The 14,762-nt window shown below is 39.6% G+C and overlaps 1 protein-coding gene across 1 annotated transcript in view; it reads left to right on the top strand.

Annotated features, from left to right (window-relative positions):
- fat3a (FAT atypical cadherin 3a) overlaps nucleotides 1–14,762 on the top strand; it is a gene marked incomplete at both ends in the record, with an annotated part of 119,383 nt that overhangs the window by 74,010 nt on the left and 30,611 nt on the right. The window contains 11 exons of the mRNA XM_079823621.1: nucleotides 129–282; nucleotides 363–596; nucleotides 770–1,159; nucleotides 3,736–3,950; nucleotides 4,036–4,173; nucleotides 5,769–5,912; nucleotides 5,993–6,190; nucleotides 6,683–6,907; nucleotides 7,809–8,385; nucleotides 11,718–11,852; nucleotides 11,954–12,111. Coding sequence (XP_079679747.1) covers nucleotides 129–282; nucleotides 363–596; nucleotides 770–1,159; nucleotides 3,736–3,950; nucleotides 4,036–4,173; nucleotides 5,769–5,912; nucleotides 5,993–6,190; nucleotides 6,683–6,907; nucleotides 7,809–8,385; nucleotides 11,718–11,852; nucleotides 11,954–12,111 — 2,568 coding nt within the window. The remainder of the gene's footprint in view (nucleotides 1–128; nucleotides 283–362; nucleotides 597–769; nucleotides 1,160–3,735; nucleotides 3,951–4,035; nucleotides 4,174–5,768; nucleotides 5,913–5,992; nucleotides 6,191–6,682; nucleotides 6,908–7,808; nucleotides 8,386–11,717; nucleotides 11,853–11,953; nucleotides 12,112–14,762) is intronic.

Below are 14,762 nucleotides of genomic sequence, written 5' to 3'. Positions count from 1 at the left end.
TTGAATGGCCAAAAATGTTTGAATGCACCTATGATGTCCAGAAACGAGTAAATTAGATGTTTAAATGTGCCTACAATGTTCAGAAGCGTTTTGTTACGCTGATGTAATGAGTGTTTTTGTGTGTTTAGGCCATGTATTCGGTGTCCGTGTCGGAAGACGTCCCCCTGAATAAGCAAATCCTCCAGGTCAAAGCCACAGACGCTGACGCCGGCTCAAACGCACAGATCCAGTTTTCCCTGTTCGGTTCTGGAGCAGAAGACTTCATCATACATCCGCACACAGGTTTGTGAGTCGTCGGGTTCAAAGAGACGTCCTGTTTATGGTGCTGCTGTTTGCTTAAAGTGTCTTTCTCACACTTGCAGGCGAGCTGAGGACAGCCATGGCGCTGGACCGTGAAAAGGTTGCGCGGTACTCTCTGGTTGCCCGTGCGACGGACGGCGGCGGTTTGTGGTGTGAAGCTGAGGTGATGGTGGTTCTCTTGGACGTGAATGACAGTCCGCCGATGTTTAGCATGCCCCATTACACCACTAGCGTCTACGAGAACACCGCCACTAAAGCTCTGCTGACCCGAATACAAGCCATAGACCCTGATCTTGGTAAGAGCATGCTATTTTGATGCATTTGAGTTTCGACAGCATGAAAAATGTACCCTTTTAGTTAACAGTTTATAGTAAAAGAGTTAACTAGCTTATAACTTCTACCAAAGTTAATCTAAGTCCTTTTGGTGCAGTTTTGTAGATATAAAACCTGCATGTGTTTTATTTCGCAGGTGTTAATCGTAAAGTGGTTTATTCCCTTGTTGATTCGGCTGATGGATTCTTCTCCATTGATAAATCATCCGGGATTGTGGTTTTGGAGCGTTTGTTGGACCGCGAGGTCCAGTCTTCGTACCACATAACGGTCCGTGCATCAGATCAAGGCGTTCCCGTTCACCTTTCCTCTCTCGCGAACATCACTATTACGGTTATGGACATTAACGACAACCCGCCCGTGTTTGAGAGGAGGGACTATCTGGCAACGCTTCCTGAAGATGTCGCAGTGGGTACGGAAGTGGTACAAGTTTACGCTGCGAGTAAAGATATCGGCACCAACGCTGATATATACTACAACATCAGATCGGGAAACCAACAGGGCCATTTCACCATTAACATCAATACAGGTGAGATGCGTTACATAAGAGTATAGGGGTGGGCGATATACAAGTAGACACTATTTGAGCTTAGATCGGGCTTAAAAAATCAAGCCCGAGCCTGTGTACGTTGTGTCCGAGCCTGACCCGGCCTGACACATTAACTGTAATTATGAGCTCCAGCCCGATTTAAACCCAACCATTTTTGAATACGTGGGCGTTCTGACAATAATGAATATAGCGGAGCGGTGTGATGCTCAGCTCAATAATCCACTCAATGCCAGCGCGCTCCACTCATGAACCCTCACCGGTAAAACAACGTTCACTCAAATCCCGCTCAGACATGACATTTATCTGTACTGTAGCCTACTATACTTGTTGTAGCCATTAAATAATGCATTTTGTTTCAAATTTATGATTAAATATTATAATGTTATTTTTACATTTCATCTGATTATGAAAAGGGCAAAGATGCGAGTCGGTCAGAAATGATTTTGGTGGTTATTATATATTTTTTAATATTAATTTTAATCAAGGTTTCGTCAGCCAATTGCCTGGATTTGATCAATAAGAAGCAAATAGCAGACTATAATCGTGACATGAAGGCGCGGGAGCGATCACTTTCATTGCACATGAACTGGAGCGCGTCTCATAAATAAACCCAAACTCAACAGGCTATTTGCCTCACAGACCTGAGAAATATGTGTATAGAAAGCTTGAAATGTCCACTTTGAAACAAAACAATTCGAAACGTAAAGAAATAGGCTAGTTCAGCAATGCGCAGTGTTCACGCAGCAGCACCTGACTGGCGTCTCAGTGGTTCTGTTCAGAATGCTGCGCTCCATCACTGCCTGTGCTGTGAGTTTAACACGCATTTTTAGACTAATCCTGACTTGTACAACTTTGTACACATTTGTTTCTTAGTTGTAGTTTTAGTTCTTACTATATTGTATATAATATATATATATATATATATATATATATATATATATATATATATATATATATATATATATATATATATATATATTATTTCTGATTATGGCATAGATTTTTGCCCACCCAATTAGGCTAATAAAGTAATGATTAAAAAAACACAAACGCTTGATCAAGGGCCCGGCCCAAGGACAGTGCTGGGAAATATCGGCCCGACCCGGCCAGCGTTCGGGCTCGGGCAGAAAATCTAAACTCTAGACTTTATTAACCGGTAGAACTTTTTTCCAACTGGTAGAGCTTTTGGACTATCATCTCTATCACTGTTATGCTCATGTGACGTTGCTGTGCTGTGCGGTCCCGAAAGCTTATCGTTTGCATGCGTTTTTAAAGGGTTAGTTCACCCAAAAATGAAAATTCTGTCATTAATTACTTACCCTCATGTCGTTGGACACCCGTAAGACCCCCGTTCATCTTCAGAACACAGATTAAGATATTTTAGTGGAAATCCGATGGCTCAGAAAGTCCTCCATTGGCAGCAATGACATTTCCTCTCTCAAGACCCATAAAAGGTACAAAAGACGTCGTTAAAAAGTCCATCTCACTACAGCGGTTCTAAAATAACTTTATGAAGCGACGAGAATAGTTTGTACAGTGCATTGTGCCAATGGAGGCCTTTCAGAGCCATCAGATTTCAACTAAAATATCTTCATTTGTGTTCTGAAGATGAACGGAGGTCTTACGGGTGTCGAACGACATGAAGGTAAGTAATTAATTACAGAATTTTCGTTTTTGGGTGAACAACCACTCACTGGCCAATTTGGCTACTACACTACTACATACGTCACAGCTTATAGGCCTAAAATAAAAATTTCATACATTTAATTTCTTATTCAAACAGAATCCTATAATCCAGCCATCTCCTCCCTTCCTCTTTCATCCTCATCCTTTTCACCAAAAATGTATTTTAGGTGGACAGATCAATACAGTACAAAGAACATCAAACACCACGCAGAACAAAATATCATCTCATCTCATCTCATCTCACTCAGCGCGCAGTTATTTGTTGCATAGTGCCGTGAGGTCAAGTAAGCCAGATATGTGCAGATTCTGCACAATACGCTGTACCATGATGACTCACGAGTTGAGTATCTGCGCTAAATCTGAACTGAGTGCTTTTTGCAGACTAATTGGACTTGATAAATAGATAAATTGCCATATGTAGCTCTCTAACAAGCATTATCTATTGTGAAGGGTCATTTCATTACGGTTGTTGTATGGCTTGTTCAAGGAAGTACCGTGTCTATTAATGGGTAAAGCTAACGTAACATCTTCAGCTAGTCAGCCTGAGAGCCTTTCCATCTAAACTGGTTAAATCTCTTATGCCTAGAGTGTTTTATGAGCAGTGTGATAACCATATGCATCCGCACAGCAGGGCCGAAGCACAACCAAAACAATGTTCTTCTACAAAATACATTGTTTTTTAACCTCTAGAGGGCTAAAAGTGACATAGTGTACCTTTAAATTAGATAGCCGAATATTTGAAGTTGGCTATAATATACTGTATATATTTTTTTGATATAATATATTTATGTAAAAAGTTTTTATGTATTTATATATCTGATATATTCAGTCTGTATTGAGTTATATGTTTACTTTTGTGCTGCACACAGGTGCCATCTCTGTATCTCGACCGCTAGACTTTGAGTCCTGCAAGGATTATTTCCTGACGGTGGAGGCCACGGATGGCGGGACTCCGCCCCTCAATGCTGTTACCATGGTGAACATCAACCTGACAGATGTCAATGACAATGCCCCCATGTTCAGCCGCGACGCCTACAGTGTGTCTATTAGTGAGGACGCTAACATAGGAGACACTGTGGTCAAGGTAACCGGTCCTGAAATACACATCCGTCTTATTTTTGTCTTTTGAGACCCGCATTAGAATTTGGCCTTTTGTCCCGGTTGCCTAGGTTACCGCGGAAGACGTCGACAGCCAAGCGAATGGTGACATCCTGTATTCCATCGTCAGTGGCGACCGAGAGAACCAGTTCTTCATTGAGCCAATCACAGGCCAGATCAAAGTCAACAAGCAGCTGGATCGAGAAACGGTGAGGAACGTGGGACAAAATCCCACAAAGACTTTGTTTTAAATGACACAGATCAGGGAACAGTCTAAGACAAGAAGAAATCAAATCCTTCACGGCAGATATCCGCACATGAAAGCCTTTAATAACAGACATGGTTCTAGGGATTCATTTATTATGAAAAATTGTCCTTGTGTCTGAGATTATGATAATGTTATTACACCTGTAAAACCCTTACATAACAGATTAAAACAAAGCCTGGAGTTTGATCATTGGTCGAGTGACTGAGACAGATTCTGCTACATTTTTAACACAAATTTGTCCCTGGTTTTGTTACAAACTTCATTTGTATTTACATGAGTGAAAATGTGTTTTGTTTTTTTCCAAGTGGAACATAATGTTATATCACTGTGACCACTAGATGGGGCTAAAGCTTCTTTAAATTAAATGCAAAGTTTCCTTTTTAGGCTCATGTCAATTAGCCTAATGAAGTCATTGTTGCTTTCAGCTTACTGAGTCTGTTCAATTATAGATGGTTAAAGGGGGTCAGATCATTTCCTGGCTCTTTTGAAATATGACTTTGATGTATGATGTAGACATACTCTATTATAACGTTCAGTGTAAATCCTCTGTAAGTCCATTTATTGTAACGAAGCTGCAAAAAAAAAGAGAGAAAATATAATGATTAATTTAGGAAAAGAATCCCCTCTGAATAGTGTTTAACTTTATAAGTGGAATTTTAGGAGAAAATAAAATGCCACAAATGTCTAAAATTCGGTCGAGAATTAATTCATTCAAAATGGCTGACTTCCTGTTGCGTTTTGTGGCTTCGCTCCAAGAGACCTTTTTGTAGGTTTTGTGACATTAAATGTATGTACCGAATTTCACACACATTTACATTTATGCATTTGGCAGACACTTTTATCCAAAGCGACTTACAGTGGCCTTATTACAAAATCCAAAATCCTTATTATTAATCCAATCAGTCAGCGTAACAGTGTCACTCAAATGCATAGATTCAATCATCCTACCACTCAGGGGCTCCAAAAGTCATTAAAGACAAATGGTGCTCATTTTAGAAACAATGAAGAGAACAGGAACAGGCCTGGAAAATACAGGTTTTGGGAAACCTGCCCAGACAGAGTATCACCAATGAGCTTGTTATGCTAAATGGTCAGGAAGTGCATAAAGACAAAATACTTAATGTCTCCAACCCATGAGCTGATTAACTTGATCATGTTAGAATGTAGTCAATGTAGTTTTTAATGATAGGCATGTATAGGCCCTCAAAAATGTGAGACCATCATTTTGGAGAGGAAAAAGAAGAAGAAGAAAGATAGCAATTCCGAGAGTGTCCTCGCACCATTGATCCTTGGGCCCTAAATAGTAAAAAGAAGAGAGACTGAGAGCAAGTTTAAAAAATGAGTTACGAACTGTGTCTGTATGTATAGAGCCTCAGATGATCTGCCAGCTTCTCATGGACTTTTTATGACACTGTGAAAGAGAATATATAGATGTGTGTTCATCTCTCTTTACTTTGAACTCTCTTTTCATCTCTTATTCTGTACGTTTTATACCCCTCTCTCTCTCTCTCTCTCTCTCTCTCTCTGTATCTGTAGATGGCTGGTTACTCGTTGTCCATCAGAGCTCTTGACAGCGGGACACCAGCCATGTCCTCAACTGTTCAGGTCACCATCGACATCTCTGACGTCAACGACAACCCGCCCACCTTCACCCCAGCCAATCACACTGCGGTTATACAGGTATGATAATGAGCGATGGGTAAATCAGCCAATCACGTCCGAGTAAATTCATCAGTTTAACACAAGCTTTATCTCAACAGGAGAACAAGCCTTTGGGGACGAGTGTCCTGCAGCTGTCCGTCGTCGATAAGGACGCCAGCCACAACGGCCCCCCTTTCCATTTCCATATCCTATCAGGAAATGAGGGGGCGTGGTTTAAACTGGATAGAGAGGGGCTGTTGACGTCCAATCAGGTGTTTCGTAGGTCAGAAGGCACAGAATACGTCATTCACGTGCAGGTAATGAGAAATGCTGGAAAGTTATTTCAATCTTGATTATACACTACCGTTCAAACGTTTATAATTGGTAACATTTTTTATAGATTTTTTGAAGGAAGTCTCTTGTCTTTTTGTAAAAACATCAATATTGTGAAATATTATTACAATTTAAAGTAAGTGTTTGCTATTTAAATATATTATAAAATGTAATGTATTCCTGTGAATTTTCAGCATCATTACTCCAGTCTTCAGTGTCACATGATCCTTCAGAAATCACTCTAATAAAAGAAAATTTCTTATTAATTTCTTAATAATTCTTCTTTTTTGGAAACCATGATACACTTCCTTTTATCATTATATGATTTATGCAAATGACATGGAGAGTTATTATATTTTAAAACAAGCTGCATCTCAAAATATTCAATACAAATAATGTTTCCGTATCCTCTAATTGTTCTGTGGTTTGATTGACGCTTGATTCAGCCAATCACTGTTTGCCATTTCACACTATAGGCCAGTGATTCGGGTAGGCCGCCCCTGTCGTCGACGGCGAGCGTGTTGGTGCGTGTGATCGAGGAGAGCGTTCACAAGCCAGTGGCGTCACCTTTACATGTGCACATTGTAACCATGGAGGACGAGTTTCCAGGAGGTGTAATCGGTCAGATACACGCGACAGACCAGGATGCATTTGATATACTGACCTACGGACACACACACCAGCAGAGCAGCCTTTTCAAGGTATTTGAGTGTGTGTTCCATTGGTTTGCCTTTTCTTTATGCACTCGTCATATTTGTATTTTGACAGTTTTACATCTTTTAGATTAGGTGTTCCCAAAATGTAGTCTCCAAAACCCCTACAACTCAAATTGTTCACTTTGAGACACTGAGATTCAAATAAATGTAATTAATAATGCCATTTTTATAAACTCAAAGTGTTATAGTTGAATTGAGTACAAATCAAAAATAGTCATTTTTACAAAAGAAAATTTACATTTTAGAACGACAATAATGTCATTAAATCTATAAAAATAATATGGAAAAATTCAAAATTCAAATGTAGCTTCTTCAGATTCATGCCTAAAAAAATTATTTTAGTTTTGTTTTTGTAAAGAAATTTGTATTCGCAAAATGTCTATATAAAATATAAATAAAAATATATTTAGCAAGTACAAACTTCTAGATTAAATGTTTTTATAATTATGAGAATCATTGATGCAGTTACGTACGTAAAACATTTTTTTTTTTTTTTTTTTGGCATGAGTCGTCAATATTTTTAGTCCATTTTTCCATAAGAAAAGTCTTCTTATGTGTATATTTACTAAAATGTAATTTTACCCATTGTACTTTTGATTTCAAGGGGTCATTTGTAAATCTATTTCTCGTATTGTTATGTGGTTACACTTTATTTTAAGGTGTCCGTTCAGTGTAATTGTACATCTAAGTGTATATCTGAGTAATAATAATTAACTACAAGTAATTACTATAGGATTTGTATTAGGGTTTGTATTTTGGGTTAGTTACATGTAATTATGCATCATTTATAGTTACTACTACAGGTACAACTTTTAGCGTGTAACAAGGACTGTAAATAAAGTGTTACCTTATGTGTTTTTGACGTGTCTCTGTTTTTCTCTCTCAGGTCAGCCCTCGAGATGGTCGAATCATCGCACTGAGCGGGTTGGACGCGGGCCGCTACACCTTCAACGCGACTGTAACCGATGGCCGCTTTACTGTGACCGTGCCCGTGAGCGTTCACGTGGAGCAGGCCTCGGTCGAGATGCTCCATGACGCTGTGACGGTCCGTTTCGACCGCGTCTCCCCTCACGACTTTGTGTCTCGTCACCTCCCTTCGGTCAAACGCGTCCTGTCCAGTGTTATGGCGACGCCCCGCCCCGACGCTCTGCATGTGCTCAGTGTGCAGCCCGTGGAGTCCACGGGGCAGCTGGACCTGCTGGTGGCCGTGGAGACAGCTGAAGGCGGCGGGTTCTACAAGGCGGCGTTCGTGACACAGAAGCTGAGCTCTGCACGACGCCAGCTGGACCAGGTTCTGAGGGTGTCTGCGGTTCTGGATAAGAACTGCTCGGGTCTGGACTGCAGGGAGGCCCAGTGCGAACAAACCATCATACTGGACTCCCACAGTCTGCTCACATACAGCTCCACCAAAACCAGCTTTGTGTCGCCCAAGTTTCACAGGAATACACGATGCGTGTGTAGCGGTGAGTGTGCAGCCCCTTTCACACTGCAATCCCGGTAAATTAGCGTAAAGGCCTGTACACACCGGGACGAATATCGCGCGCGCTTATCGCCAGCGTTTTTCGTGCCGTTTTTCGGCGCGTCTTGAGTGTTCACACCCAAGCGATTTTCACTGGTGCTGCGCCGAGTGAACGTGCACATTCAGTAGATGCGCTCCCGGTACACAAGGTGGTGCTGCGGCACTTTAAGCCTCTGACACTCGCTTGTCACACAGAAGGAGAAGAGAGACAGTATTTACGTGCTTGCCAAAACCATAGACATATTATGTATATGGACAAAACCATTCACACACTTTTTGCTAACTGGCAAGCAGCATTAGCAGTTCATCTTCTTCTTTGTCTACTTACTACTTCTTCGTCGTATCAATGTGTGCACGGCAAGACTGTTTTGTGCTTGAGCGCCACCAAGTCGTGTTTTACTGTCACTTCAGCAGCTCCAGGCACGTGAACAAAAGCGCTGATCTCATTGGTCGGACAGTTTTTTACGCGCCGCGTCAAAATAAAAAAATGAACCCGAGGCGTTTTTTTAAAAATGACGCTTTTACGCCTGGCGTTTTGCGCGTCGGTGTGAACACTCACATTGGCGCCCATTGTTTAGTCCCGAGGCGTTAAACGTCGGCGATAAACGCATGCGAAAATCGTCCCGGTGTGAACAGGCCTTAAAGGCCTGTACACACCGGGACGAATATCGCGCGCGCTTATCGCCAGCGTTTTTCGTGCCGTTTTTCGGCGCGTCTTGAGTGTTCACACCCAAGCGATTTTCACTGGCGCTGCGCCGAGTGAACATGCACATTCAGTCGATGCGCTCCCGGTACACAAGATGGTGCTGCGGCACTTTAAGCCTCTGACACTCGCTTGTCACACAGAAGGAGAAGAGAGACAGTATTTACGTGCTTGCCAAAACCATAGACATATTATGTATATGGACAAAACCATTCACACACTTTTTGCTAACTGGCAAGCAGCATTAGCAGTTCATTTTCTTCTTTGTCTACTTACTACTTCTTCGTCGTATCAATGTGTGCTCGGCAAGACCGTTTTGTGCTTGAGCGCCACCAAGTCGTGTTTTACTGTCACTTCAGCAGCTCCAGGCACGTGAACAAAAGCGCCGATCTCATTGGTCGGACAGTTTTTTACGCGCCGCGTCAAAATAAAAAAACGAACCCGATGCGTTTTTTTAAAAATGACGCTTTTACGCCTGGCGTTTTGCGCGTCGGTGTGAACACTCACATTGGCGCCCATTGTTTAGTCCCGAGGCGTTAAACGTCGGCGATAAACGCGTGCGAAAATCGTCCCGGTGTGAACAGGCCTTTAGATTACCAGAATGACTTTTCCGGTAAATTCACAAATTTGCTGTTCGTACCGTCTTTTTACCAGAATACTGGGTTGTTTCAAACCATGTTTTGGTCAAATATGGACAAACCCAACCGTTGTGTTTAAAAATGTAAAAAAAAATAAACCAATAGTTAAGTTTAAAAATGTTACAAATTTAAACCAAACATTGGGTTTAAAAAGGTAAAAAAATATTAAAACAGCCATTGGGTTAAAAATGTACAAAAAAATTAAACCAACCGTTGGGTTTAAAAATGTAACTAATTTAAACCAACCTTTGGGTTTTAAAATGTTAAAAAAAAAAAAATTAAACCAACTGTTAGGTTTAAACATGAAAACTAACTGTTGGGTTTAAAAAAAAAAATTAAAAAAAATGTAAACCAACTGTTGGGTTTAAAAATATAAAAAATTAAACCAAACGTTGAGTTTAAAAATGTTAAAAAATAAATAAATAAATAACCAATCGTTGGATTTAAAAATGTAAAAAATTAAACCAACCGTTGGGTTTAAAAATGTAACAAATTTAAACCAACTTTTGGGTTTTAAAATGTAAAAAAAAATTAAACCAACTGTTAGGTTTAAAAATGTAACAAATGTAAACCAACCGTTAGGTTTAAAAATTTAAAAATTGTAAACCAACTGTTGGGTTTAAAAATTAAAAAAAAATGTAAACCAACCGTTAGGTTTAAAAATGTAAAAAAATTAAACCAACTGTTGGGTTTAAAAATGTAAAAAAAAAAATTAACCAATCGTTGGGTTTAAAAATGTAAAAAATGAAACCAACCTTTGGGTTTAAAAATGTAAAAAAAAATTAAACCAACTGATGGGTTTAAAAATGCAACAAAAAAAAAATCTAACCAATCGTTTGGTTTAAAAATGTAAAAAATTAAACCAACCTTTGGGTTTAAAAATGTAAAAAAATATAAACCAACTGTTGGGTTTAAAAATTAAACAAATTAAACCAACCTTTGGGTTTAAAAATGTAAAAAAATATAAACCAACTGTTGGGTTTAAAAATTTAACAAATTAAACCAACCTTTGGGTTTAAAAATGTAAAAAAAATGTAAACCAATTGATGGGTTTAAAAATGTAAAAAAAAAAATTTAAACCAACCGTTGTGTTTAAAAATGTAACAAATGTAAACCAACTGTTGGTTTTAAAAATGTAAAAAAAAAAAAAAAGACCAATCGTTGCGTTTAAAAATGTAAAAAATTAAGCCAACCGTTGTGTTTAAAAATGTAACAAATGTAAACCAACCATTGGGTTTAAAAAAGTAAAAAATATTAAACAAGCCATTGGGTTAAAAATATTTTTAAAAATGTAAACCTTTAAAAATATAAAATAAAATAAACCAAATGTGTTTAAATATGTAGAAAATGTAAACCAACTGAGGGGTAAAATTGTAAAACATTTCAACCAACCGTGTTTCTTTACAAAGTGACATCGCCACCTACTGGCCTGGCATGAATAATACAGCAGTTTTAGTAATTTCCTCCATTCCGTGTGAATGGGGATTGTTTTGACAGACAGTAGAGCAGTAGTCTGTACGTGAAAACTGTACATGTTTTTAGTACATTGTCATGTTAGCGTACCCTCACACTCTATATAAAAGCAGTGCTAACCTAGCGTACCCTCACACTCTATATAAAAGCAGTGCTAACCTATGTCAAAATTACACATGTAAAATATCCCTTAACACAAGGTTAAAAGTGATCTTAACCCTGAGTTTAAAAGACGTTAATCCAGGGTGAAGCGCAGTGTGTGAAAAACCGAACTAACTCACCTATTAAACATGCACAAATTTACACTCTCGAACACGGGCCAATGTCCTTGCACTCAAAAACCGCAGGAGCACGTTTTTAGAGGTGTGGTCATTTAAATTAGGCTAGTTATTCAAAATGTTTGTTGTCAATAATATCTCATATAATTCAGGTACACCACTACATCTCTTCTCTTTCTCTCAGATGGGAGTTGTTCTGCTGCGTCAGAGGTGTGTGCGGATATGAGATGTCCCGGTGACATGCAGTGTGTTGGAACGGACAGCAGCAGGGGGGCGTACGCCTGCCAGTGTCCGCCGGGGAAACTGGGAGAGTGTGCGGGTAACCTTTGACCCCTGTGTGGAGCCTCTTTATATGTCATATGTAATGCGGCACCTTCTGGAAATACTTGCGGTTTCTTTCTCTCTCTGTGTGTTCTTCAGGACACACCTCTCTGAGCTTCTCCGGGAACAGTTATATCAAGTACAGAGTGACGGATGGGGAGAGAAGCGGAGAGATGAAGTTGGCCCTCCGGATCAGAACGCTGCAGACCAAGGGAATCATCATGTACACGCGTGCAGATCCGTGCAGCGTGCTGAAGGTGCTCGATAAAACATGCAAACCACTGTAAAAAAATATGGACGTAGTGTCCGTGACGTCACCCATAGGATTCTGATGAGCCATTCTGAAGGGCAAAGTATGGACGACATGGCCGTTGCCATTTTGGCAGCGTGTCATTGCGCGTCACTCCCGGATAACAGAAAATGGGCAAAAAGGCGGGACGTGGGCGGAGCTTAAGTGACGCGATGACTAACAGACAGCAGATAAATGACTATCCACCTGTCACTCGAAATGGCCACGCCCTTAATTATGCAGAACTTTAATGCTTTATATAATGTAAACGAATGAGTTATAAAAAAATTCACCCCCCTCACAGTTGTCATGAAGGGCAAAATTAGCCGTATAGACCAAAACCACAATTTGTACCAGGTTGTAAATATGCTTTATTCTGCTGGAAAGTTGGGCATTTTAACATGGGGCTCAATGAGATTCTGCTCCCTTCTGGATCCTGTCCCTAGCGGCCAGTCGATGAATTGCAGTTTAAGGCACTTCCGTATTGGCTTCAAGAGAAACTGCGGGAGGTTCCCGCTTGATGCAAACGCACACTTACATGCTCATATCATTTATTTCCTTTGTTCTAATTACTGTTTAACATGGAAATCAGGGTGATGTTAAAGAGGTATGAAATATGGCTGAAAACTGTATCACGATATAAGTTTTTCATATATCGGTCGATATCAATAATTATTGATATTTTTTATGACTATTTAAAATAAGGACCAGGAGAAAAATATGTTACATTTAAACATTATTATTTTAAACTTAACCTTCCTCTGATTAAAATCCCCTCAGTTACAAAGTCAGAAATGTCAACACAACCATGGAAAACACTCAAATAATGTAAACATGTTTATACTCGGCGTCCGCACAAGCGCGAGGGTGCGCGCGTCAAAAAGGACGTCAACGCGGAGCGGCGGTCGGTCGTGCGCATTGAGAGTGCAAGACCCCGCTTGCGTCTCAATCAGCTCCCTAGTTTAGTAGTCAGGGCACTGATAATGACATAAGTCAATGGGCTGATCAGTGCCCTGACTACTGAACGAGGGAGCTGATTGAGACACACCCCCCATTTTGCTTGGCGGTGAACTTTCCGCGCGGCTCCACAACTCCACAGTTCGAGGCGAATCTGGCCGAGCATGATGTCTCAACACACCAGCACCCAGTTTGCGCATCTAAATCAGTTGCTTATATTTACTAAATGAGCCAACAATAGAAGAAATAAGCCCTTTTAATGAAAATAAAGATCCATGTTTAATAAAAATAGGAGGAATGAGAAAATGTTTAAGAGATCATTAATTTAGTTGTATAGGCCTACATGTTCTCCCATCCATATATTCTGTTCTAATGTCACAAGTAATGCTGGGTTTACTGGGTTTTACACTATTCTTTTGTTTACTTAAGTAAACATTGTCACGTGTGTACCTTACGTCTTCTCACTGCTGTTTCCTGATGGTTTATAGAACAATTACTCCGTCGCCCAGTACAATGGCAAGCGCGTCGAGTAAAAACACGTCCCCAAACAGACGAGGCTCGCGCTGCGGAGCAAGACGAAAGTATAAAAAAGGCTTAAGGTGGTAAAACAAGTTTGTGGTATTACCAGTCTTGGTGGGGAAAACTGCCATACTGGCGAGCTGACTTGTTTTCCTCATTTATCAACAATTTTCCACTTGTCACTCCACGCCGGTTTTGTTACTGAAGAATCCAACACGAGACAACGATATGGCGCAACCAAATAGACACTGTTACATGATTGGCTGTTAGCGTGTCACTCCCTACGTTGTTAGGTTACCAGAGAGTGAGTGCCTTTGTTCATGCAACCAAACTTACTTCTCTCTTCCGACAAAGAATTTTTTTTTTTACGTTTTATCGAACGCATTTTTTATTGATATCGATTACGTGTCTATCGCGATACATATCGCCCAGCCCTAGTATGAAAGCCCATTTTTGAGAGGTTAACAGGCATGTACACTACTGTTCAAACCGTTGAGGGTGGTATGATTTTTTTTATGTTAATGCTTGTTAACAAACAACAGGCTGATCAAAAATACAGTCATATTGTGAAATATTGCAATTTAAAATAATTTTTTTTTTTTTATGTAATCTGTTCCTGAATATTCAGCATCATTCCTTATATGTCTTCAGTGTCACAAATCATTCTAAATATGATGATTTGCTGCTCAAGAATCATTTCTTATTATTATCAGTGTTGAAAACAGTTTTTGCTGCTTAATATTTTTCAAGATTCTTTGTTGAATAGAAAGTTCAAAATAACAGCATCTTTTGTAACATTATGAGCGTCTTTACTGTCAAATTTTGATCAATTTTATGTATTATTGCTGAATAAATATATTCATTTATTTGATTAAAAACAATGTGTTGATCCCAAACTTTTGAGCGGTAGCCTGTTTCATATTATTTATAAAATGGGGGGGGGGGTTACTTTTTAAGGTAATAAAAACATAACAGTTAATTATGTAAGGTACTTATACACCACTGAAAACATAATTATGTATATTATATTGCATTTGTCAATAGATCCTCATAAATACTACACACTGCACCTTTAAATCATAAAAATTACAGTCATTTTAAAATAAAACACTTACAAAGATGACAATTTAATTGTTTACCTAC

The sequence above is a fragment of the Gobio gobio genome (assembly GCF_949357685.1).
Source record: "Gobio gobio genome assembly, chromosome: 8".
NCBI classification, from domain to species: domain Eukaryota; kingdom Metazoa; phylum Chordata; class Actinopteri; order Cypriniformes; family Gobionidae; genus Gobio; species Gobio gobio.
This window is presented reverse-complemented; position numbering and strand designations above follow the sequence as displayed.